At 39.2% G+C, this 27055-nt stretch overlaps 1 protein-coding gene across 4 annotated transcripts; it reads right to left on the bottom strand.

The window, feature by feature from the left end:
- Positions 1-13: 13 nt before the first annotated feature.
- On the bottom strand, positions 14-20921 carry znf280d (zinc finger protein 280D). 4 transcript variants are annotated; one of them, XM_019358803.1, is made up of 21 exons: positions 20811-20921; positions 19889-19948; positions 18870-19008; positions 18146-18217; positions 14048-14172; positions 12711-12919; positions 12509-12608; positions 12166-12387; positions 11682-11756; positions 11476-11582; positions 11141-11328; positions 7762-7919; positions 7569-7669; positions 7332-7478; positions 6753-6887; positions 6436-6665; positions 5026-5166; positions 4863-4931; positions 4664-4779; positions 4548-4572; positions 14-1702 (listed from the first exon to the last, which is right to left on the bottom strand). In XM_019358803.1, exons 3-21 carry the CDS (start codon positions 18941-18943, stop codon positions 1327-1329), a joined length of 2670 nt encoding a protein of 889 aa, XP_019214348.1. In that variant the 5' UTR covers positions 18944-19008; positions 19889-19948; positions 20811-20921; the 3' UTR covers positions 14-1326. The 4 variants fall into 4 exon arrangements, with proteins under 4 accessions (XP_019214348.1, XP_025762278.1, XP_013125189.1 ...); XM_025906493.1 differs by having other exon boundaries at positions 4548-4569; positions 20811-20920; XM_025906496.1 differs by lacking the exon at positions 4548-4572 and having other exon boundaries at positions 1543-1702; positions 20811-20920.
- Positions 20922-27055: the final 6134 nt, after the last annotated feature.

Genomic DNA, 27055 nt, shown 5'->3' with positions numbered 1-27055 from the left:
ATCACACTCAAACTGGCTTGTATTAAAGATTTATTTACATAACAAAGAAGAGGAACACTTGGATCTAAGCCCAGAATGTTGATCAGAGGAAAATGTGTTCTAAGGGGAACCATAGTTTTATAGGAATGTATTAAAAACAGGTTGGATGGGGGTACATTTATGGCGCCTTAATAGACATAGATGCATTTACAAACTTGCTGTACTGTACAAGTGAAAGATCTTTTTTTGTTTTTTGTTTTTTAAACAAACTTTCTGACATTTCAAGCAAAGTAAAACAAACACACAGTATTGTAAAAAAAAAATCCTTCCAGATCCCCCCCCCCACAGTAATTGTAAATCAAAACCCATCTAGTACCTGACCCAAAGGTATTTATTTTACAAGCTGGAACTGTCAACTCAGTTAACACAATAAAATCTACCTAATCTTTCACTCAATGCTAAAAGATTCAGGTTATGTTCACCTATAAAATGCAAACCTTTCACAGAGCTGAGATCCCTTTCCATGTGGGGAGGGAAAAAAAACCCAAAACAACATTCCACGTATTTTCCTAATGGTTTAAATCCGATGTCTTAGTGTTGATAAACTTGCTTAAAACCAGCAGGTGATCAAGCTAAATATGTGCTACATCACTTTAACATTTTTACGCTTGCTGCACAGCAACCTGACTCTATATAAAGGGAGCGGCTTAGAGGTTCATTACAAATAAAAATGAAAGGAAATAAAAAGCACATACACAATAGTAGCGACCACACATTAAACCCAAAACACTTTGACTGCCTCTCACTTCCCTGATCCTCTTCCTCCTATCCTAATTAATAAAAACACCAGTAAAAGCTATAGATGGGCCCAAGCTGCTTAAACATTCAGTAATTACAATATTTCTGCAGGTATACTTTTAGGAAGACTACATGCAGAATTTAGGTATAAGTAATTTGAGCATTCTGTGCCATGAAGTGGGATTTCTTTTTAAGGAAATCTGGTGGTCTTGACAAATTTGTGTGTCAAGATTTTTTTGACAATCACTGCCCTCTTTAGGCCGGCAGGGTGTCAGACACTTTGTCTGTTGGGCAGATCTTACAAAAGAATCAAAACTATTTAGTGGGAAACTTCTTGATCAGTTTTGCAGGGTAAATAAAACTTTACTGGATCTTTTTTTTTTTTTAATTCACAAATATAAAGATGTTTTACATTTAGTTTCCATTTAACTGTCAGGAATCCGCAAAAGAGCCAAAGCAACATCATAAATTTGATGTCTGTAAGAGAAACACACTGGTGAGGTGTTTTCTGAATAACGGGAAGTCATTGTTTAGTTAGTTTGTACAGGTTTAATCTGACTGAGGCTGTTGGTCCACAGTCGCACTCTCTGCCGCAGACACAGAGTCGGGACGCTGATCTTCCTCTCTGCTCTCTGAGATCTCATCGCAGAGGTCAGATGTGCAGGAAGACGGTAAAGCGGGCAGCACTGACGTCTTTGAGTCACCTTCAGATGAAGCCTGGATAACACTTGTTCCTGTGGAAACCTCCTTCTGATCTCCTGCTGGTAACGTCGACTCTAACTCTGGTTTGTCAACAGTGCCGATGGCTGCACCTCCAGATGAGACGCATTCAGCTTGTTTCGGGTCCGTTTCCTTTGGTTTTTGAGCAGGTGAGGATGTCAAGACGTACACTTGGACTTTGGCTGGCTGCCCCACGATGAGCTGCCTGTGTGAAGGGAAGAGGGCGGCATTATAACAATGTACTTCAGATTAACGTTCAGCCAGCATGCATTTTCTACCTAATTTTAAAAAAATGGTAAAGTTTAAATATGAACCTACTCATGAACAATTATCTATAGATATGACACACTTAGTAAAACATTAAGAGGCAAATTTAATATTAATAAGTCATCTTAAAGGGGCACTCCCACGTCCACATGTTTATTAGTCACAACAGCTTATAGAAACACAGTGGTGGAGAAAAATCACAAGACAGAGCATGTTGGTTCGGTTTTAGGCCCTAATTTGCTACACTGTCCTCATCAGTAGGGATGGGTACCGGGGCACCGGTTCTGACATAAACGGTAGTAACCAGACCGAAAAGCAGCGCACATTTCGGTGCTTTATTTCAGTTGCAAGCTTAGTAGGCGGGCCCAGGTACGTACGTTCTTTTAGAGCAGAGCTACAGATTAAAAATGCCCAAGGCGAAGCGGTCAAAGTCTGGCTGTACTTCACAGCAAAAGATGCAAGCTCAGCAGCCTGCAACAAGTGCTTTAAGCTGATACTGTGATACTGTGCAAAGGAGGTAACTCCTCAAATCTGATGAAACACCTGGCGACGCATAGCGTCTTTTTAAAAGCCGAGAAATGCACCGTGTTTGATAGCTTGCTGCGAGACCTCACACCGAGCACATCTACTGCGGGTGGGTTGCCTGTTATCGGACCCGGAGATAGCAACATCCCCCAAAAACCCGAAGAGGAGAGTCCTGGCCCCTAGCCCTGTCAGCGTAGCAGAAATGATGACGGATGATGATGGCAGCAGCAGCCGTTCTCCTCTGCGTGAGTAGCTTCATGTTGTTCGTGTGTAATTAACGTTGAGTAGGCTAACCACGTTATTACATTAATGCATGTAAGGTGAACTAGCAAACACCGTCGTAGTTACATGCGGCTGTCTTCTTGTTTGATGGCAGATACTCCCTTCACCCTGGCCAAAAAGGCTAAAATGACCAAAGAAAAAGTGGAAAACAGCTAAACATGAGAGGTTTTTGGACAAAGTTTGTGTTTTTTCCATTGATTAAGCACTGCTTCCAGCCAAGAGTGAGACCATATATGCCCTATAGCTGCAGAAAAGGCTAACATTGTTATCTTTTTACAAAAAAAACAGCTGAACATGAGAGGTTTTTGGACCAATTTTGTGTTCTCCATTCTTTAAGCACCGGTTCGAGCACCGTTTAAGCACCGGCACCATTTCAAAAATACCGGTTTGGTACTGGTATCGGATAAAACCTAAACGATACCCATCCCTACTCATCAGTGACCTCGACCTGCAGTAAGACCTCAGTAACGCCTGTCCGTCCCACGAAACAGCCGCTCTGGACTGAGTTGTAAATAAAGCTGCAATGTTTGTAGCTTTGTGCATTAGTGGAAGAAGTGTAAATTGCAGCATTTTATTTTATTTTTTTAAATTGCTGCATCCACCAAGTTTTTTCAGGTTTGGGGAAAAAAAAAAGACTAATGCTGTGAAAAGAGTCAGAGTCATGTATACAGTGCTAACAAACAGTAGTTTTTGGTTTTAACGAGTATCATAATGTGTCAAGTTTTGATTATTTGAAAATTACTTACACACTCTTCCAAATAAGTAATTTATTAATTTTAAACTTCACATATTTTTTCTCATTTTTTTATTTCACAAAAATCAGAAAAAAGAAAATCCAACACATTTGTATCGTTTATCTTTCTCCTAATTGTCGAAGATGCACCTGCAAACATTCACTATAGAGAGCGTGGACTGTATGTGTAGACTCCATTTCACAGCCACTGTGGTAACTTCGACACAAAACAGAAACAAAAGACAGTAAATACAAAATGTATCCAATTAAGGTCCAGTGTAAATATTAAAATATTAACTATAAAATTTAGCAGTCAAAAGACCTATTTTGACCAAGTACTTGGTGACAGTGGGAAAGAAGAACTCTTTTTTTAACAGGAAGAAACCTCTGAAAGAACCAAGCTCAACCATCTGCTGCAACTAGTTGAGAGTGATATTACATAAGCTGCAATGTAACCAGTTATAACACTGTAAGGTTACTGAAGACCTTATTGTCTCAAAGAAAATGACCACATTCAGACCAAATACTGCAGACACAATAAAACCTGCTGATGGTGGCCAGTGGTACCCCTCTGCCTCCTAGCAGATACACCTACGGTAATTTCAAAATCCTACGTATCGTATTTGCATGATTTTCAGAAAACTTGACCTCTGACCCTAACAGTAAGTTTAAAGAGATTCAAACTTGTCTGAGAGTTTTAGTAACTACACCTATGGTTTTAATTTAAAAGGTCCTACATCACTTTGTACTGAAGTTATCACATTCACAAATCTGGATGAATCGATGTCGTTTATGACGGTAAAAAGTTCTAACGAACCTCTTTTTCACTAAACTCTTTGATAACATCTACACAGACAGATATTCAGCCCTGAATTATTCTCCACAGCATGTCAGTTACTATTGTCCACGATTTATGTAATTGTGAGGTTATTTCAGATTCGTATCAAGTATAACAGGAGTGAATAACAGAATATGAGAGAAAAAAATGTAGATTCTACCTTTGCAGACGCTGGAGTTGATTGAGGTGTATGATGCACAGATATCTCACTCTCTGTTGTCTCTATTTTGACTATATTTCAATCTGTTAAAGTCTGTTGCAAATTGTTCAACTTCATGAAAGCAAACTATAAATTGAAAAGAGTGCCCCTTTAAGAATTTAGTGCATTTTCTTTAGGTCTTCAGTGTGTTTCAGAGATTCACTACAAATCACAACATGTAAATGTTGGGAGCGGTTTCTACTCACACTCGATCTTTGGCTTTCATATCTGCTGGGTTAAAAACAAGAAACAACCTTTTCAAGCAACGTGTGACACTAAACACTGGCCATGACTCCAGCGGTAGTGACAGACAAACACAAACCTTTCTCCGCTATGACTTTGCATACGTGATTCGGTCGATCGTTTAAATGTTTGGTCATCAGGTCGCCACGTGATGCATCGACGCGAAGGTCACAGTTGAGACAAACCAACGTGAACCTGAAAACAGAAGAAGAAATTTTATTACTATTTTAACTCAGATTTACTGCCAAGTGAAAGTATAACTTGAGAAGTGCTCTTACTTTGAGGCCAATAAATTTTTCTTGTGATCCATTTTCAAAAATCTGTTCTTGGTGATGGTGCTGTGAAATCTGATTTTAAAAAAAGAAAGAAATCTTTGTCATAAAAAAGTCAGCAGATGCTAAAAGTCACTCAAATATCGATGGAAATCAGGGTCTTACTGACCTTATCATATGATTCCCGATGGAAACTTTGCAACTTGTGCGATATTTGCATGCTCCGCAACTGGAAACCATTGGGAAATGAGAAAAAAAGTCGTCCACGTGTCCGTTGCATTCAATGCATGTGTAAATCCCTCCGCTAGCACTGAAAACACAAAATGTAACTGTAAACGATGATTTGAATTTCTCATTAGTATGAAGCGTTAATTGTCTGCTGAGAGGTCTGTAAGTTTCTAATTTTACAGTCCGACTTGTTGTACCACTACATCATCTTATGTCTGATCTGCTTAAAAGCCCAAATAATGTGACTGAAGCCAGCGAATCGCTGTTGATTACTGAGCCCAATTAGCCAAATATCACACACACATTAATTTTTTAAAGACAGAAATCCTGCTACACTCCATGTTATTTTTACTCAGCCTAATGAAGAGTGTCCAGAAAATTAATTAGAAATACAATCATTTATTTTGTGTACTGCAGGGCTTTAATAACCTCCATTAATTTGCTCCCACCCTGTCGTGGATACCCAAGAGGTGGGGCTCCATGTTAGTGGTTGTGGTGCAATTTTAACCACATGCAAAAGACCCATTGTGTCATTAAGATAAATGATCTGCACTTTAGTGAAGACTGCAGTGTAAACACTTAATTTATTTAAAGAGTACAGTCATTTTAAAGGGTCTTGACATTTAACTTCTTAATAAACTTGCATCAGCTCAGATCGTATTAAGGGCTCAACGTTTGAGACTTCACAATAGTTTAAAAGAGTCCGAATTTATTTATTTACACGACCTGCGGTGCAACGCAGGAACAAGTAATCCAACCAGAGACAACTACAACTAGAGGGATTGACGCAATGATGCCATGAAAATGTTGGACTCGTTGGAAAAAGCTGTCTTTAACAAGAAAATGAATAGCAGTTTACAAGCAGAGGAGGAACAACAGCCAACATTAGCAGATGTTTTACACATCTGACACCGCCCCCTGGAGACAACAAACAGCTACAACAGGTAGACATGGGTCACATTAAATCCTGAAATGAGAAAAACCGTGATGGTTTTGTCTGTGAACAGTTGGATAATCAGGACTGCTGAGATAGTGATCGGGCTGCTGGCTGTGCGAAGCAGCGTAGCTGAAGCTGAAATGAGCCAAGAGTCCAGAGTGTGAGCTAATCCAAGCAAATAAAGAGCGAAATCCAGAGGAGACCACCTGAATGGCTCGAGTTTCAGATCTGAAGAAATGGCTGCTGTTGTTGCACAACTGGGTCTAAAATGACCCCTCGTGGCAGCTCTAATGTTATCATACCAAGTGAGGTTTAAAAAGAGAACACTGAAATCTAATTTGATCTTCACTGACATTTACATGCTGCACCATCTTTAGAGTCTGCTCCTGAGTGCTGTGTGAAAAAGTTGCCAACCTGAGATTCCTGAGTGCCAGGTTGTGCTTAGACTGAGGGTTTTGCTTCTTGCTCTGAGGCATCTTGGCCTTTCCTGCTTCTGTGGTGGTTGGTTTAGACTTAGATACAGTAACGTGAGGTTTTATTGGATGATTCACACTCAGACTTTCTGTACTGACGACAAAGCCAGGTTGCTTAGGGGACACCGGCAGTGCAGGTGACTTTCCTGTGAGGGAAGCTCTAATAGTCACCTGCAGTGAGAACACAACACTGGATCAAATTTATATTACTTTAATATTTAACATAATAGCACAGATCTTATTATGACTGCCTCAGACCTTTGTACCCGGAGGAAGGCCCTCCAGGGCTTTAGGCTTCCTGAAAGTCTTGTGGACATGAGTCCTGTGCTCCGCTTTCTCCTTGTAGGTGAGAAAATTCAGTCTACATTTTCCACAGCGATGGATCCTTTTTTTCTGAAATGGGGGGGGGCGGGGGGCAGAAACACAAAAAAATGTGATTAATAAGTGGTGCTATGGGAGGCTAATAGCTGAGATGTTTCATTTGGATTCACTGAAAGAGTGTAACAAGTACGAAATGGACTAATTTCACTTCTATTAATAGAGTCGCAATTAATTTTTGGGGGGTTCTAATTCGACCAAATTTATTGCTCTGTAGGGCAAGAGAAGCAGGTTTTATTGTCGAAGCTTTTATGTATTACACTTGTGTGCTCGGCAGACACCTAAATCAATTCAAACTTGGAGGTAATGGCAGGAACCAAAAACAAGTTCAAGCCTGTAAATGTTTAAAATTTCCAGGAGAAAATCTGAATTCACTAAACTGTATTTTGCGCTGCAGCAGTTAAAACTGACATCTGTTTCTGAAAGGCTTTCAAACTGAGCGTGAACTTAGCTTCATACCTGATGTTTCATGTAGTGCTGCATGTATATATGACTAGTTCTAAGAACTTTGAGACAGAAGGGACACAGCAGGTCTTTTGTGTTTTCGTGGACGCTCCTGAAATGTGTCTCCACATCAGAGAAGAAGGAGGACCTGTAATTGCAAACCTGTGGAAGCAGCAAAACCACAAATTCAGCACTGGCCACCGATTCTCTGCACACATTAAAAGAAACTGTAACCCTTAGACGAGTGCAGACCTGGCACACATAAGGCATTTCCCCAGGTTTGTGGTTTCCCTTCATGTGCTCCAGAAGCACCTGCTCTGATTCAAACGCCAGCTCACATATCTTGCAATTCGCTAAAAAGGAAAAAAATAGAATAAAATCAGATATGGAAAATAAATTTCTAACCAAACAGCCAGACTGAGCTTCATGAATCATCGTGTTATACTTGAGGATTCAATCGGGCTGTGAGCACTCTCGATGTGGCACTGCAGCTGGAACGGGGTCATGTACTGTCGGTAGCAGTGGTGGCAGGTTGTGTGGCTTTCCCAGCTCTCGCTGTTCTGCTTTTCCAGCTCCAAGTGGTGTTTCATATGGTTCATGAACCTGCAGCGGAGGGTGGAAACACACAGAGCACGGAAATGTCAACCAACTCGTAAGCATGTGGGGGCCTTTGAACAATTAGCCAGCTTTTAACTGTTATCAAGAACAGACTGCTGATGTTTATTTGAACTGACGATTCAGGCCTCAGTACAGACCCAGAGACCACTCAGAACAGGTTGCTAAGAAAAATCGGTGTTCCCAACCGGTTGGCAAATAGTTGGTCACAAAGACGTATACTTCTTAGTGATTGCTTTGGTTGCTAGCATTGGTTGCCCATAAAAGATGCTAGCTTGTCTGCAAACACTCTTAATTACTTGCAGATCGGAATTGAACCTGTGAAAAGTATGACGCAGGCTAGAAAGACCAAACGCCTTCATCGAAAAAGTTTTGAAGCCTGTTGGTTTCAGTGTTGAGGCACAACTGTGTTCTGAAGGCAAACGGCCGTTTCTGGATTTCATCACATTTTTTCATCTTTGTTACAGATCAGTGAGTAGTTGCTGAGTGTTTGCAGACATGACTTTTGTGCAAAGCACAGGTGACTGTGTCAATCTGCTCATTACCAAAGAAATCACAAAGAGGCTTTCAGTGTTGCATCGTATCACTGCAATTGGTTTCCCTTAGCAACAGCCAGCAACCTCAAGCAACCACTCATCAACCAGTTGTTACCAAGTTACTGGAGGTTGCCAACTGGTCTCTAGCCCTGTGTGATTGAAACCTTAGAAAGTATGAAATGGATGCATTTACCCGTATTTATTCATTCTAGCCCAGACCACCTGCTGCTGGAACGCAGCATTAATCTTAATAATTGCTTTTCATACTTTGACTAATGTTTGCATATAATTCAAACTTTTATTTCTGTCTTATTATATTTGTTGCATCTGTAATATTGAATCCTGAATCCTAAGAAACAAAAAGTGGAGTGAGTAAACTAATAGTAACATTTTTTTTTAAATGAATTTTTAAAAAGCTCATTTCAGGTTATAAGCGAAAGTGTTTCTACAATTGTTCACAAATAAACTTCATATAATGAACTGATGTTCTGACTTTACAGTTCAGTTTTTGCTCATTATTTACTCTGTTTTAAATGTATTTAAATTGGTTAAATTTAACCCATAACAAAATATATTTTCAAGATATTAGGGTTGGTAATCATTATTGCTGAATGTAAAATTTTGGCAGGCCACTTATATATTTGTTGAATAGTTAAAGATCAGCTTAAACCTGTTGAGATCAGCTACAGTGCATGCTAACTAAACTTACTGCACATTTATATACTCTTGGTTGTCTGCGCCCTACATTTTCAAAGCTGCTACATTAAAGAATTAATTTATAAGCCAGAAACTATTAGGTGAGCTATTACTTATATTTACATTTAAGTGTATTTTCCACACAGCCCTTCCATTCATTCATCATAACAATGTTTGCATTTGGTCAGCACAAACAGCTCAAGGTCAAATAAATAAATACACAAGTGCGAACTTGAACAAATTTGATCACGATTTATCTTTAAAGAGAAAATAGGTGCACTAAAACAACATCAACTTTAGCTTTGTGGGGGGAAAAAATTAAATATTCATGGCCTGTGTACATGCAGCGGATACAGGTCCCAAAGGTTTTTAAGATAAATGAAGCACTCTGCTCGCGCTTCACTCTCTAAGCATGTATAATGGCTGCTATAATATCAGCAATTACACAAAGATTTTTGTTTTGCTTAATGATACAGTGCCCCACGGCTGCACTGAGCACCTCCTCAGCTACCTGCCACTGCTGCCCTGACGAGGCATGGCCCATTTTTCAGCCTCCACATTCTGCTACCTCAGCTCCCCTAATAGAAATTTTTATGTGGCTGAACTCTGCCCTCCGCTGTGAGAGTGTGGTTGCAGTACAAATGTGTTTCCCCATTAAAAGCAGCTTACAGAAGCTGTTTTTGCCCCACTGTTCTGAAGCAAAGTTATTTAATCAAAGGAGCACTTCTTACGCCACCTAAACTAGCACTCATTTTTCATCTCTACGCCCATGAGGGAAAATGGTCAGATACTGTCATCCATCTGAGACAAAAGCTGCAGTTAGGGCAGAGGGAGATAACCCCCTCCCTATCCTCTCTTTCACTTTATTGGCACTGGACAGAAAGTCCTTGAAAACTCACTTTGGTTTTTGAACATTATATCTGTAGACAAAACAAGCCAAACACTACAGCACTGTCTATAAACACCATAAATATTCACTAATACTTCATTCAAATCCATGTACGAGTTGCAAAAGGCAGATGGTTTTGCCTTTACTCCCCTTCATGAAGGGAATGATGATTTCAAAATATGATTCCCATAAATGAACAATACCATTGGAGTTTAGATCAGTATCCGTACGCCTTCCTATTACTGTGCAAAAGAGAATATTAAAGTGGCATAATTACTACTAGACCAACCTGCCTATTTATTACTGTAATACAATCAGATGTTCCCCAGCAGAAAGCGATTAGCCTGGTTATGAGGTGAGCAGCCACCTGTAAGCCGAGCTGCTCAGTCTTCCTTAAAGTAGGAAGCCCAGTTACTACTATAAAACAACGATCTAACGGATATTGGGAGCAAATATATGTTGGTTAATTTGTATTTAGTGACAAGGAAACACAAAAACAAACAATATTTGTAAATATATTGTACATTATATCCTCCTAAGACCCAGCCTATTCATTTTTGTCCTCTATTTTGGACATTTGTTTTCTTTCTATAGCTTTTGACTTGTTTGAGCTACCTTACTAAGTGCCGATGTGCTCACAGAGGACATGCTGACATTTCCAATGATATCTCATGTGTTTGGGTGGCTTCTTTTAGCTTCAAAGAGGCAGGAAATCATAAAATCAATTTCCTCGGTTCTCAGGAGGATATTATGCATAATAATATAGTGGCATATGAACCAATCAAAGAGTAAGGTCTGATTTAGACTTTTGGGGAATCTTTGTGGAGCTTTTGATGTAACATACGGGAGTGGCCGACGTCATTTATGGTTGTGCACCGTGCATTATGCTTTAATTACTGTGTATTTGCGTCCTGTTGTTTTACATGTGGTGCCAGCCAATAAAAACCAATAAAATAATTTAAATAATTCAAACTTACAAAGGCAAAATGCTGAAATCAGCAAGAAGTCTGCACTCTTTGTGGGAAAAATAACAATTCATAAAGAAAAATTATGGCTATCTACTTAAGAATGAAAGCAAATTTTCCCACCTGATATTATTCTTGAGAACTTTTAAGCAGCTCTGGCACTTAAAGGTGGTGTTGGTCTTCTGTGCCTCCTTCTTTTGCACGTCTCCCTCGAAGTTGCCGTAATAGAAATCTGCGACCAGCATGATGCGCTTGTTTGTGTTCGTGTTCAGGGCTGCTGGAGCTGCGCTTCCTCCGTTGGCACGGCAGTTCTGACATAAACGGATTAAACATATTAATGTTTCATGGAAACCAACACATAAATGATCGTTTGCTAAAACTGACAGGCTTTTAAAAACACATTATTTTATATAATTATTTATTATAATCCCATTTAACAATAACAGAGTTTTACTCACCATCATGTGATATTTTAGAGCTTCCTCTGTGAGAATTTCTTCTTGACAGTTGGGACACTTTCTCTTTACCATGCCATTTTCCACTCTGATGACTACTTTTTGTGGCGCTACAGAAAAAGAACTGAAGGTTAAACTTAATAAAACACAGCAGGAACTTGGATTAGAATCTTTTTGAAATTAAAAAAAATATTGTCAATAAAACTTACACAAGTCAGGCTTTGATTTTTTTGCTACGTTGTCCATTTCCTGTGGTGTCAGTCCTCGTTTCAGTAAGCTCTGATCTGTACCAAAATGAAAAACAATTGATAATTGAGTCACTGCCAACTGACTGAGGCTAAAGCCATATTAGAATTTTTTGTCCCAACTCCACATTTTTACCCCTAGACTCTACAAGAGTAGCTTTGCATGATTCATAGTTCAAAATAATCCAACAATTCCTGCGCTTTCTGAAACAATACATGTTAGCCCCCTCCCCCCTTAAAGTTGACTTTTTTCTATTTGGCTGCTCTTCATTAAGGTGTGTGGGGCTTCAAAGCCAAAGCTTTTGACTTATAGGAGCCTATTTGCACAAATACAGACCTCATTATCTGAAACTTTGGCTGTGTTTAAAATGAGAAACCACCACTACAAAACATGTACACGTGGCAGAAAAATCAGGAAAAGCAAAATAGCTAACTTTTAGAGCATTACCTCTGCTATTGGTGTCCTTTGCAGACATAGAAAAGGTCTGAAGAGGTTGTGAGGCAGATCTGTTTGGTTGAAGCTGACTAGGCTGTGTTGAGTATACAGCAGGACTCTGGACATTTGACAGTGTCACAACATTGTTGCTAATTTGCTGCACCTGTGGCCTGTGGACAGCGCCAGGTATGACTGTGGCTGGAGAGACCTGCTGAAAAATCTGCTGCTGACCAGCTGTAAGCAACAGGATACGGACTTGGCATTGCAAGACTCAAACTAAAGAAAATAAACAAATAAAATATAGTGCAATGAAGATTTACTCACAAAAGGATTACTATATTAAACTGAGATTTACCTGGAATGATTGTAATTGATGGTCTTGGGGGATACGGGGCCCCAAAAGAGGCAATAAAGTCACTGCTATTTGTTAACTGAGGAGAAGTGACAATAAAGCCCTGAAAAAACAAACAAAAATCACCCCGATCAGCTTCTGTTCCTTCTGCCAGCTCTTATCATTTAGTTTTTTGGTATTTAGAAACACTTAAATGCAAAAATACCTGATTATTGACAATAACAGGATGTGGAGTTACTGATGTCAGACTGGGTGGTACAGTACTCTTTGTTTTCCCAGGTATATTCAATGGCAGCACTATTGGTGAGGGGACCACAGCAGGCTGAGGAGGGGGACACTTTACTTCTTGTTTCACTGCACTTTTCCTTTGAGGAGGTGGAGGGTTAGAAGGCTTTCCATCCTTCTGGTTATTCGCTGTGAGACAAAAATAAGCAATTCAACAACAACAACCAGAAACAAAGTCAAAGCATGTGAAAACCTAACATTTTAGCAGAAAATATGTGCAACTTGCTGGACAACAATTAAAAACCTTTGGAAAAAAAAAAAAATCACTGTAATAAGCTGCAATTTACTAAACATAATGAGTTACAGAAAATTAAGTGTACACGATTTCTCCTCTGGATGTTGGGACAATGTAGCGACATTTACCCATCTAAACTGTGTTTGGTACAACTTGCAGTTTGAGGGTTTCTCTGCCTACATTTTATAACGATGCACTATCCAATCAGTTTTGCAGTATGTGGCTGAATCTGAGCAGAGTGTATAACCCTGTACACAGTTAAACAATTTATCCTGTTACTTCAATCTGCAGTCACATCATCAACAAACGCCATCGACTCAGTTCCACTGGCAGTCATACGTGGCAGCCATGGCATAACATTACCACCATCATGTCCGACAGATGATGTGATATGCTTCAGATCATGAGTCAAAGAACTATAAGCTGCGTTTTCTGATAAATTCTAACCTGCTTTTCTTGTTCTATAGTGTAACCAGTGGTCTGCATCTATTCGTGACGGCTTTTTTTCCATTGTAGACTTTGTCAATGACACATTTACCTCATAACTTTGCTAGATGGTGTACAGGGTGGCGTACTGAGGCAAAAATTACAGACATTGTCTCCTTCCAGAAAACATGACCCAGTTATTTGAAAAACTATGCATCTTGTATGTCTGATGGCATCAACGAGTATTAGTAGTAGAGTAAACTAAAACAATCTCGCAGGATAACCAGCTCTACGTGCCAGAGGAGATATTTGATCAGGTGCCAGGAATTGTTTGAAAGGACTTTAAACCTTTTGGAGACAGGGGAAAAAGTGGACATTTAGTTATCTGAGTTAAGAACTGAGTGATACTGTTTGGATGTTGCTGAATATTTAACAAACTAATCTGGATCTGGGCACAGGGAAATTCTCCAGGCAAATTTCATCTTTGGTAGAGAAATCCAGTCTGTTTTTGTATTATTATACATTTATTTGTGCCATTAAAGTTTTAACAATAAAATAAGATCTTTTTATATTTCTAAAAATATGGTGTAACGTACAGAGCACTCCAACAAAGATGGGCTCATCGTCATCATCTTCTATCAAGTGAACTTCAGGAACTTGTTTCTGCCACGGCTCCAGCTCCTCCTCTACACACTCCATAAAAAGTTCAGACATTGTGGACCTACAACAGAAAAACATTAAAGTTACTGCTTCAGCAAACAACACATGTATCTCCCATCAGCCACTTTGAGATGAAATAAGAAACACAGATATCACTGATGTTGGCCCACTTAAGTACAGATCCTTTAATGATCTAATTATTCAAAAAAACAAAAACGTTGTTCCCAAAGTTTTTCACGATAAACTGACTGCGGTGAAACAGGCATTTGATCTTTACCCGTGATTACTTTTTCTGATAATGGCTATTAAAAAAGTAATGATAAGAACCGCTGCAGCAAACGCACGAAAACGGGTTACTGGAAGAAATTGGATTCAGGTGTGCAATCTGAGCATCCGCTGCCTGAGTCTGCACCAAAAGAACTGCAAAATCTGCATTTGGCATACAGCTGGTCAGCACTCGGTTCTACAAGATTAAACAAGCTGAGCATAAAATAAATGACCCCTGATGAGGGCTTTACCAGCTGGAGTTGGGCTGCTTTTAGTAGAACTCATAATCGATTACTCAACATGTTAAATAGGTCGATTTCTTAAACTTAATAGGAAGAGACTTTGTGTATTCAAACTGATTTCCTTGAATTTAGATTAAACATTGATTATAAACTGGTGGCATACTCAGATCCTACCATTTGACATGGCATTTTGAGGTGAAGCCACAGCGTTTTAAGGGTGATGCCATGACCTATCCCGGCTTTTTGAGACAGTGCCATGACATACCTCGTCCAAACAGCTGAGCTGCCATAGCTGTGTGGGTTTTTTTTTTTAAGGTCATTACTGTGGCTTTTTTGAGATATTGGAGTGTCATAATGGTGGTTGTCTGGAAGTGTTTTTAGGTTGGCCATGGTTTGGAATGAGAGGCAGTGTCAGAACTAAATATATTTTAGTTTATAAAATATATTTAATTTTATTTATATGGCACCAAATATAACAACCAAACAACAGTTGCCTCAAGGCTTTTAATATTGTTTTGTTAAGACTCTACAATAATAAAAGGAAAACAGCAAAAACCTAATAATAACAACTAATAATAACTAATGATTAAATGCAGAATGATGTATAAACACATAATGACTGAAAAGAGACCAGTGAAGAAGAAACAGTGCATCATGGAAAGCCCCCAGCAGCCTAAACCTACTGCAGTGTAACTAAGGGAGGATTCAGGGTCACCTGACCCAGTCCTAACTATAAGCTTTATTCTAAGACACTGAATGTGACAGACTGTTCTTCAGAGATTTTCCTGGTTCAAACGTGGATGTTTGGGAGGTGTCTATGCATGTAAGCATAAATGGTCTGCCATCAGTGTAATGAGGCGATGTTGATGTCTCTTAATATGAAACATAAAATCCCTGTCTGACAATCTCTGACTCCTTAATGATCAGAAGTTGACGAACCAACCTTGGCACATAGGTATATCTTGGTCTCCTAAAGGGTTTTATCTATATCAGCTAATGTGACTCATCGTGTTGCCTAGCAACCACCTAGCAACTGGCTCAAATCACAGTTTTCAAGTCTTTCCTGGCCTATAAAACCTTACAATAGCATGGGATCTAGGGCTGCAACAATTCATGGAGTAATTCAATTATATAAATTTCTCGACACAAATTCTTCGCTTCGATGCTTCGAGCAAAGAGGCAGAGGCATTGCTGAGACACTGAGCTCAGGTACAGTGAAAGAAAACATGTTTCTAGAGTCCAAAACAGCAGCCATGTTCCTGAGTTCACCATTAAAACCTTTACAGGGTAAAAAACTACCAGGAGTCCTTCATCAAAGCACCTGATCAACAAACTCGCTTAATAGCTACTTCAGTTGAACAGCAATCAAACAAAAAGCTAAGGAAACACCCAACTAAGGAATCAAAGAAAAGAAAATACTTCAGATAAATGACTTCATCTGGTTTGGTTTGAAACAATGCTGACTTATCATCTCCAAACGCCTTGGCAGTGCGCGGCACCACCCCAAAATGCCACGGCATCATCTCCATATGCTACAGTATCACCCCAAACAGCGCAACAGTTTGAAGTATTAGTCTAAGCAGCCATGGCATCACCCCTAAATGACACGGTACGCCTCCGCCACAATTAGAGGATGATGCCACAATTTGATTCAGTCCTCAAATTGCATGGCATGTCGTTGCATCTGAGGGTGCCACAATAAGGTGCCGATGCCATAATTTGAACCAGCCGGTGGCGCAGAAACACAGGTACCTAAATATTATACAGTATTTAATTAGTCATTTGACACCGGACGTGAAGAAAAGCAAACTTTGTGGCTTATCCACCCACCGGCGTTCGTTTCTACAATAAATGTGCAGAAGTTGTATTAAAATATGCAGATAAACTGTTAACTTAGTCAGTTAGTTAGTCTGATACAAGACTGGTTAAATTATACAGCTTCTTTTTTTAAACATGGAAGCAATACCTACAGCAAACAGGGGTGAGTCTAAAGGGGGGCAAGGGGTGTACGGGACCATACTTATTTCAAGGCTTTCATAAAATTTTTCAGATTAAAAGTGAAATAATATAAAATATGTTATTAATTAAATTGCATTAATCTTAAAAATAAAAAGCTTTTTTCACAAGCCAATAAAAATGTAAAAGGCCCATTAAACTCTGAGCCACTGACCCGATGGTTGTTAGGTCAGACACAGAATTATTATTAATATTAATTAACACCATCATAGCATCTGTTTTCAGCAGCATAAAATCTTGCCTCCTAGTTATGTCAGAAAGCCTTCTAAGAAGACACAGTAAAGGTAAGACATGTATTTTTTCCTCTTTTTAATATTTAATATTGCTCATTAATAATACAAAAGTATTTCTTATCCAATTACTCAATTAACTGATGGAATAATCGATAGATTACTTGATTACTAAAATAATCAATAGCGGCAGCCCCAATGGCATCACTTCATGGCGCACAATTTTTGGCCAGTTGATTAAGATTTGTATTTATTTATTTGCTCTGAATACATTACTTTAAAAAAAATGTTTAAAAACATTAAACATACTTCTGTTTATTTTCTGTCTGGCAAAATCTCATTGGTGGGTACTTTTTTTTTTAATCCTACAGGACAAACCCCTGATTATTTACAGTGATTAATGGTGAACAGGATTTATACGGGGTCTCAGTGCTTTGGTTTTTTGTGTTGTGGAGACACTAAAAGGAGCTTTTATAAACTGAAGGTTTTACAAAGCTGTGTAATTGTCTTTAAGGCGGTGACAGCACTGCCTGCTGGTGTAGCTGTGCTTAGTTTCTATTGTATAATAGTCATACTAATGCCTCACGTTTTAATGCATTACTTGTTTGGGCCTGAACGCTTTTATAGCGACAAACCACTAACTAAAATTGCATGAAAATGCAATATTATTATATTATTTTAAGCTAGCTCACCTCATTGCACATTTTATAAACACATGAAAACGGGTGGAGTAAATGAAGACATTATTGTGTGCTACATTCAGCAACAGAACAGCTAACGTTATGTTAGCCTAGCTCCCTCATAGCGAGCAGCGCTGTTTGACGTTAATGTCTCTTTTCATTAGCGGCAAAGCTAACGCTAACGTCCAGTTTTCCAGTGCTCCTCCTGATCTTCGGCCGCTGCAGCATGCCACAAAACTAGAGCATTAAATGTGAAATCAGATCTTAGAGCTGCAGCACAGTGTACTGTCAGATCATCGTATCATTACTTTGCAAGAGTGACCGGTCATCGAGCAAAGCCTCATAACATTAGCCGGAATCGGTTAGCATGCACACATTTTCTGGGACAAAGCCTGCACCGGTAGGATGTGTGCTTAAACACAACTCTTTCACTGCCAGCTCGCGGTTTTAGGGGAAAAGCTGTGTCTACGTACCAGTTTCGGCACAGTCCTTGAGCTGAGGACGGCGGATTTCAGAAAGAGCGGGTGCACATCACACACATCAGGGGATGTATCGCTGCCCAGAGGCGGCGGAAAAGCTCAGTGTGTGCGGACCAATACCTGGTGCTCCTCGCTGGGAACTTCCTTTCCAATGTTATACTGCTTCCTGGTCTCGCCATCAGTTCTCTGCACCTGCAAAGGAATAACCAGCTCAGCAGGACACATTTGCACACATTAAATAAACATTTGCTTAGGTCTGCATTTTTATTCAGTCATTACTTTTAGATATATTCTAAGTAATAAGGGATGTGTAGATAATTAAAATAAAACAACATATACTTTGTCTCAAAGTTAGGAAATTTCTATACAACATGACAAGACAAATATATTAATGAGGTAAAAACTAAAGTAAAAATATACACAGTAAATGATATCAGATGACATTAAAAGACCCTTAATTCTTCGTGCCATGAGGTCAACAAGGTGCAGGAAACATTCCTCAGTGATTGTGGTCCATACTGGCGTGTTATCCTGCTGGAAGCAGCCATCAAAAGATGGGTACATAGACATGGTCAGCAACTACGCTCAGGTAGGCTGTGGGGTTAAGCAATGCTCAGCTGTAGCTACGTTTCCCAAAGTGTGGCAAGAAAATATCCCCCACATGATTACACCACCATCAACAGCCTGAACCACTGATCAAGGCAGGATGGATTCATACTATTTACACTGTCTGAATATCGCAGTGGAAATGGAGACTCATCGGACCAGGCACCATTTTTCTAATCTTCTATTGTGCAGTTTTGGTGAGCCCGCGTGAACTGTAGTCTCAGTTACCTGTTCTTACCTGTCAGGAGTGGCACTCGGTGTGGTCTTCTGCTGCTGTGGCCCATCTGCTTCAAGGTTTGACATGTTGTGCATTTAAAAATGCTCTTCTGCGTACCTTAGTTGTCAGTTTATCGAGTTTGCAGCTCATGGTGCAGCTGCTGTGATGGGTCGATAGAGAGGAACAGTCACACTCGTATTTTCTCTAATTCATATGTTCAACAGTTTACATACAAGCTTAAATATATACATAAACTCACTTAAATCTGTTAATAAGTGGTGCTGAAGGTTCTACAATGTCTTTTATCTTGGCAAGGCCGAGGCCTATTCATTTCTCGTTAGTGGCATTAGAAATAAGTGCATACAAACTTCTGATGACATCTGTAAGTGTTTATAACTCCAGGTTAATAACAAGCTGTCTTTAAAGCTGTTTTGTAATGGAAAAGTAGTTATTCATCAAAATAATTCACAGAAACAAACAAGATTACCCGTTATTACCATCTGCTCCTGCAGCTCTCACTGCAGTCATTTCAGATCTGTTAGATTAAAAATAGATCTGCTGATAGAATCAAGTGATGCATGATGCACACCGCATAATAAAGCATAAAATAACGCTCTGTTTATCATACTGTTTAATACATTCTTATCCACTGTGATCTGCATCTCCTCAAAACTGCAAATGATAAAATACAGTGATGACACAAAATGACACATGTCAGGTCTTGGATGCACCGACTCTTTGAGATATTACATATCTTGTAGGTGCAGCAGGGAAAGCAAATGATCAATAAAGCACCGCATTCTCCAATTTATAGCCAGTTACATCATCCTGAAACAGCTGCGCCGATCAGCGCTCAGCCAACAGGCAGAGCCTGTCCAGACAGTTAGGTACTGAATACGGATACTTTGCATGACTCGCAGTTTATAATGTTACTTATTTATCTCACGCTGGGTCTAGATGCAGACCTTCTATTCATGTACCGTCAGAAATAAGGCCTTTTAATGCTTTTCCCTGAAAGAAACTTTCTTCTGATTGGCTACCTCTTTCATCAGCAACTGGGAGGGGCTTCCATGTTCCTGACCATGTTATGGTTATGCCTTCTGTGATGTTTTACAGAGCCAAGATTTAGGGAAAAAACAACAACAACAACAACAACAACAAAAAAACAAACTGTCAGGATCTGAGTGTTTGGAACAGACTGAAGTGTTTGGCTCATAAGGATTACTCATACATGTACTGACCTCGTTATCTGAAACTACAGCCGTGTTTAATATTCTTATCCACCATTGTGAGAATCCATAAATGAGAGAAATTACAGAAAACACAACTGTTCCGATTTACATTTCTATTCCTCTTATTTATTAGCATTTTTTTTTATTTAATGTAGACAATATCCACTGGGGATCATCAGTGCTAATCTCTTGTGTGTCACTTTTCACATCAGAGGATGCAGATTTACCATCATGCGTATCAGTCAAAGCAGCAGCAGTTTCTACTCTCAGATCAAGGTCCTCATTTCAGTCTTTGCTCTCCCCTCACCACAATCAGCTCAAAGGACTCCTTCAGTTTCTCTCTGTAGCACTGTAAGCTGTCCTCTGATGACTTATATTGTAATTTGGCAGAATATAAATAAAACTGAATTCAGCTGAAGACGATCTACGTACAATTACATTTGCTCTGGCTCAGTTAAATCCATCTCCCACCTGTCCAGAAGTACAGAGCCCAGAGAATGAAAGTCTCTCGGATAATAATGAATACTAAGTAAAACTACTGCAACAGGGAAGATGTCTGTGTTCATCTGTGATTAGTATATTAGTAGGGGCAAGGAAAAGGTTAATGATATCTATAACTGATCTATGTTGGTCTTCATTACAAACTTTGCAAAAATTTTAAAGGTACACTGTGGAAAATCTTACTGCCAAATGTAAGGAGACTGCAAACAACTGAATTCTGTTTTCTTACCGCTCCCACAGAATCCTAGCGTCACAGGATGAAAGATGTTTAAAAAACTGTTACGTGTCTGCAGACTGCCTGTTTTCTCCCTCTCCTTTTGCTAGCCATTTCCCTAGGTACACAGACTGCAGGCAGGTGTCAATTTGGGAATCTCCAGCTAATTGGAGGGAGGAGGCTTTGAATGGACCAACCAGGAGTGAGGACACCCTTATAAAAGGAAACTCACCTGTGGCTCTTTTCTCCTCGGTTAGGATTGCTTGGCACATGTGTTGAGCTTCTCTGGTGCAGCTCATGTTTGTGGTGGGAGTAAGGACTAGGTAAGTCTGGGGGACCCTGTACATTTCCTCATGTAGGCTGTTTTCTGTTAAACACACTAGATAAGTAGGTTTTTGAAACCTGATGGTCCCTTTCTCCCCCACATTGTTGTATGGCTTTGAGACTTTTTTTTGAGAGAAATTACCCATTAAACCTCATATCTGCTACAAGACTTGTTCATTTGACTTTCCAGCAGAAAGCAGGTAACTTTAGCATCACTCTTAAAGCTCTTCTCTCTCTGCAACCCTTCTATCTGGGAAGGGCTACTGTGCCGGTGTTTACTCTTATTTTATCCCAACATTGGTGGTGTTGTGTTGTTCCTTCACGTTTTTACTCCTTTGGTGAAGGGAACCCCTCTCTGATTATTAAACATACATATGAGTCTTCATATCTTGCATCTGAAAATGTGGGCACAAAATAAAATTTGCTTCTACATCACACAGAATCCTCCACCTTTGGTGTACTCCATGTATTTTTCTAGCCACATAGGCTATGGGGAAGAGGCAACAAGAGAGAAAGAAGGAAAGGTAGGTATATGGAGGTGAGAGTAGGGTGTTTAAAATTGGCTAGCTGATATGATGGAGAGGAGGAAGGCAGATATATTGTTTCTGCAGGCGACCAGGTGGAAGGGAAGCAAGGTGAAGAGCGCTGGCATGTGGACTTCACTGTTCTACCGTGCTGTAAGGGAAAGTCAGTCCTTGGGTTTTCTGTTATAAACTTTGAATTCTTGCTATTATTTCATATTCTGTTTGCTCGTTATTGTTTTTTCTTGTTTGCCACATTTTAAGAAGTTTAAGCTTTAGTTTCAGTTTCTGCTTATTTTCATGATTATTGTGCCTTAATGTTTTATTTTTTTTATAGTGCATCGTTGCTTTCTTAGCCTTCCCCTCCTGCATTCTCCATTTGGGTCTGCAAACAACTAACCATTCTCTGGTGTAGAGGCTGGGTGGATGAGTATGTTGAAGGTGTTCTGGAGGTGAAGAGTGTCAGAGAGGGTCGTACAGAGCTAAAGATTCTAAGAGTTTCATTGTGAGTAACCAAGATAGACAGCATTAGAAATGAGTGTAGCAGAGGGACAGGTTTGAGTGTGTGCAGAGGAAGGATAGTGAAAATGTTGGATGTTAAAGATAGAGCTGCCAGGCAGGAGGAAAAGAGGAAGATCACAGAGAACGCTCATGGATGAAGGAGGACATGTAGAGGGTTGGTGTTGCAGAGGAGAAGGCAAAGGATCGGGTTAGATGGAGGCAGATAATTTACACTGGTGACAACCCGGCAGGAAAGACAAAGAAGAACTAGAACTACTAACCCTCCAGAAGCAAATTACTAAAAAAAGGAAAACGTAGCCCAACTTCTCCATTGTTGCTGGATATTAAGGCAGCTGACTTTAAACTGTTAGACTGAGCCTAATACCATTATTAGAGCATTTCTATTGCATTGGTATATATTATCATTAATTTAGAGTGGAGGCAGTCAGAGTTTAAAGTACAGTTGTTGTTGTTTGTTTTTTTGTTTTTTTTGTATAAAACAATTAAAAACAGTTTTCTTTGTTTCAGATTAAGATGTTTATTTGAAAATGGCAGAACAAAACTGCTTTCTGAGCCTCTTTGCACATGTTTCATGTCTGGGTTAAGGCATGCGTTTTGAACTTCAAGACAAGTTTTATCCTTCATGAAATGCAGGTCCAGATGTTCAGCCTATTTTAAGAAGTGTGTAAAGGTGCCTCCAAAAACACGAACAGAAAGAGTTGTAAGAAGGATGATTCCAGGAAACGTCTCCCAGAGGTGGCATTCATGGGCCTGTGGGTCACTCCATCCTAAATCAATGTGGGTCCTCAGTTTGCCTCAAATTGAATGGTTCACAGTTTGGCCAAACATAGTGCTTTCTCTGAGGTTTTAGCTTCACATGTACTTTTCAAGATATATTCCTTTGAAAAAGGTTTTGTTGACCTACGTTCTTTCAATATTTTTCATTTTTGAGACCTACTGCCCGGGAGAAGTCTGGTCAAGAAGTCTAATTCAGGTTAAGTTTAAATGTAACAATTACAAACACACAAATATATATACAGCAGCATTCATTGTAAGTCATCATGCCAGTCATCTGATCCCTGCTTGCCTGTGGCAGTTGTGGCATTAAGGTTAGGGTTAGCATAGCCCCATATAGACCCGACAACTTGGTCTTGCAAGACTACTCACGTGGGGAAAAAAAAGCTATGAAACCCTTTTTATTACTCCTAATTAATTGTTTTGCTATATTTATTTTTGTGTATGAAAAATGTTACCTGAGTACTTATTAAGCTTTTAATGACTCTTAGTATATTTAAAGGTTAACCTGATTTATCAGGCTCGTTCAGGGCAGTAGGTTAGAAAATAGAGGTCTTAAGAATGACAAACAAGTTTGTTTAATACAATTATTTTCTGAATGATAAATAGTGTAGCAACTGAAAAAACTGCTGGGGTTCTTGCTCTAATGTATAGGGTTGACCTTACAGTGTGATGTGTCTTAAGGACTGGATGCAATGAAAACCATTAAAATAAATATTCTTTTATCCCCCTCCGATACCCATCTGGCTCTTTGGCTATAATGTCAGCTATGATGTCATCATGTTAAACGTCTTCCACAGCAGTTCACAAAGCCTACAAGATCGTTTAACAGGACTAATCACTGGAGGTATTTGGAGAATGCTCGCTGGTATTGAGCTCTCTCTGAGCTTTTACGCTATTAAACTTGACAAGGTAGAAATTCAAAATTTTTAAATTAATGTAAACTGGATCTTGAGTAGAATAAGGGTGACAATCCTTAACTTTTTGATACATATTTATAAAAGATTTTTTTTTTTTTTTTTGAAAACTGACCTTTTCAGGGTCTGAAGTATTGATAACTGGTTTGCACCAATCATAGCACACAACAACACTTCTATTTTTATTTATTTTACAATTTCTGAAGCCTCCAAATGCATTTATTTACCTTAGCATGCCACATGCACGTGCCACCTTCTGACTCAGATGTGTTTGGGTGTTCTTGCTCTCTCAAATAAGGAAGGTGATAGACTTCAGAATTTTTAAAGGGAATAGTTCAAGTGGGGAAATTATGAAATACGACCTTTCATCAAATTTGAGGTTGGGAATGAGCTTTAACCACTTTCTGCATCTCTTCAGGTCTGTTGTACAGAGTGGAAGAAGACTTGCATAGACCTCACTGCGCTGACCACTCTCTGTAGACCACAGATTGGGATATTTGGGATAGGGGACAAGGAATAGAAATGCTGTGCAGTTTCAAATAAAGACGGAAAGATTCACCCCCATTAAACATGAAGCAATTAATGTGAGCAAAATGCAACCAAAAAATGTGTTTGGTATTAATTGATTGTTTATTAATCAAGCAAATTTAATTGAATTTTACATTGTACCTGTAACAGGATTAAATAGAAAATCTGCACATAATTAAATTTGTTCAAGTCAGAATTTTGCTTATTTACACTTTCCCTCACTTTTACGTTTCCTTTAACTCACTTCCTGTCATATTTTCCTTATTTCCCAGTCTCTTCCTGTGTTCCTGTCACACATTAGTGAAACAGGGGCACAAGAGGTGAGCTTTTATTGGTGGAAACTAACAGAGCAAAACAAAAACTAAGAGGGGAACACAAGGAGAGAGAGAGCACAAGGCATGAGGGAAGAAGCAAATGACGGAGGGACACTCAGACAATACATACACACCAACCAGGTTATTGGAGAGATGGGAACACAGCTGAAAATAATTGGGGTAAAACAAGACAAAGGAAGAAAGACTAAACACAACGCACAAGAGACGAGGGACAATCAAAATAAAACAGGAAGTAATCAAAACATGAGAACACCAAACATCAAGACACAGACTCTTGGATGAAACCATGGAGACTGTACAGACAGACCAGACAGAAACAGCGACATGAATGGGGAAACAGAAAGGGATCGCAAAAGATGATAAATAAATATTACATAACCAAGGCACATGGACTCGACTACAATATAACCTAGGAACATGAACTAGTGGATATGCAGGGGATGTAATAAATGCTAAAGGAAAAGAACAATCCTGAAAAACAAAAAACAAACTAAAACACAGAAATCCATAACCCCTCATACTCAACACTCAAGTCAAAGACAATAAAACTGTATAAACACACATCCATTTCCATTATTTAAGGACTCTGCTCTCTTAGACTCTTTTCACTTCTACAGATTAAGTTGGTTTAACTAACTTTGTGTATCCTTAACTAAGTTGGAAGTTAAAGACTTGAAGCCTAATAGTGTTTTTGTTTGCCTTTTGGTGTTGAAAGCTGTATTCTCTTTCATTCTGATCAGATGCCCACGATGATAACAAATCCTTTCCTCTGAACAGCAGGGAACAGGGGTGGGGTTTTTCTGGCAGTACCACATAGCAAAACAGTGACATCAGCCTCTAACATGCTTCTACGATGTGTTCAGATAAACAGGCATGCATTTGCCTCAGCTAGGTTAAATCATGTAGGAAAGAATTGGAGGGATTTCTCCTTCCTTTGAGCTTTATTACTACACTGACCTAACACTAGCAAGAGCCCTGTGATATATCGTACCCTCATGTACATGCACTATGTGTTTAAGATGGTACAAAAATGCCATTTGAGCACGTTTGCTCACAATGCCTGAAATATCTCTATAATGATAATGGTAAATTCTTTTAACTTATTCAATGTTTGCTTTAAATGGATGTGACGTTTGAAATTAAAAACAAAATATTTTATCACCTTGTCTTGCCTTTCTCCTGTTGGGTGAGGTACTTGGGTTATAGGCAGTGACATCATAGCCTGTGTGCCCTTAAATTATTTTAAGCTGAAGATGGAGAGCAGGACTGAGGTCATGACCTAGTAGTGCTCAAAAATAACCTCAGTGTGAAAATAAACAGATTAATTCTGTATTAAGGTTTTTAAAAACTGAGGCATCTTTCTAAGGTCAAGTCCTTCTAATCTTAAAGTAATTTTGAGAATGTTATACGTGGTTTTATTGCAATTCCCCTTGACTACTGTAATGCCCTAATGTGAGTCATGCTAAATTTCACTCCTTGAATTGGGTCAAAATGCTGCTGCTTGCCTGCTTACTAGAACCTGTAACTTGGAGCGTATCGCCCCTTTCCTGGCCTGCCTTCATTCTTGCCTTCAGGATTGATTTTAAGATTTCATTGCATGTTTTTAAAGCCTTTAATGGGTTGGCACCACCATACCTTGCTGACCTCTCAACACCTTACCTTCATTCAAGGTCACTGACATCTGCTAACTAGTAACTCCCCTCTGTCCTGAAGACTAGACTGAAGAATAGAAGGGACTGAACTTTCTCAGGACGAGCCCCGTAAACTATGGCTTGAGTTCCACCGCAGTGATAGGCTGGCCCCCTTCTTGCAGATTTGTAAAGTACGCCTTAAAACTCAGTTTCATTGCTTGGCTTCAACCCTGAGTGAGAGATGTAGGTATTTAGGCTTTTAGCTATGTTTATTATTGTGTGGCTGCTCTCAAAACTGTGATTCTTCACCCTCAATAAACAAAGAATAACCATTTGTTTATTTATGTAAATAATTAATCATTAAGAAAAATATCCTTGGTATAAACTGAATGTGGACCAATCAAGTACATTTTACTTGACCAGATAAAATGTAACACTACATTTTAACAAAATGACAGCATTTCAGACATTTTATTTTTTATTGTTATTGTATCTGTGCATGCGTCTGTGGTGTCTGTGTTAAAGTACAGCACTTTGGTAAATGTTGTTTTAAATGTGCTTTATAAATAAAATTGCATTGGAAGTTCGGGGTGATCTGTGTTTGTCCAACAGGTGGCAGCCTGCAATTAATAATGTAAGGCAGGAGCGCTTTCTGTGGATCCTCAATGAGAAAACATGTTTTTAATTCGTGTTTTCTAGACATTTTGG

The sequence above is a fragment of the Oreochromis niloticus genome, linkage group LG1 (genome assembly GCF_001858045.2).
Source record: "Oreochromis niloticus isolate F11D_XX linkage group LG1, O_niloticus_UMD_NMBU, whole genome shotgun sequence".
Classification (NCBI taxonomy): Eukaryota; Metazoa; Chordata; class Actinopteri; order Cichliformes; family Cichlidae; genus Oreochromis; species Oreochromis niloticus.
This window is presented reverse-complemented; position numbering and strand designations above follow the sequence as displayed.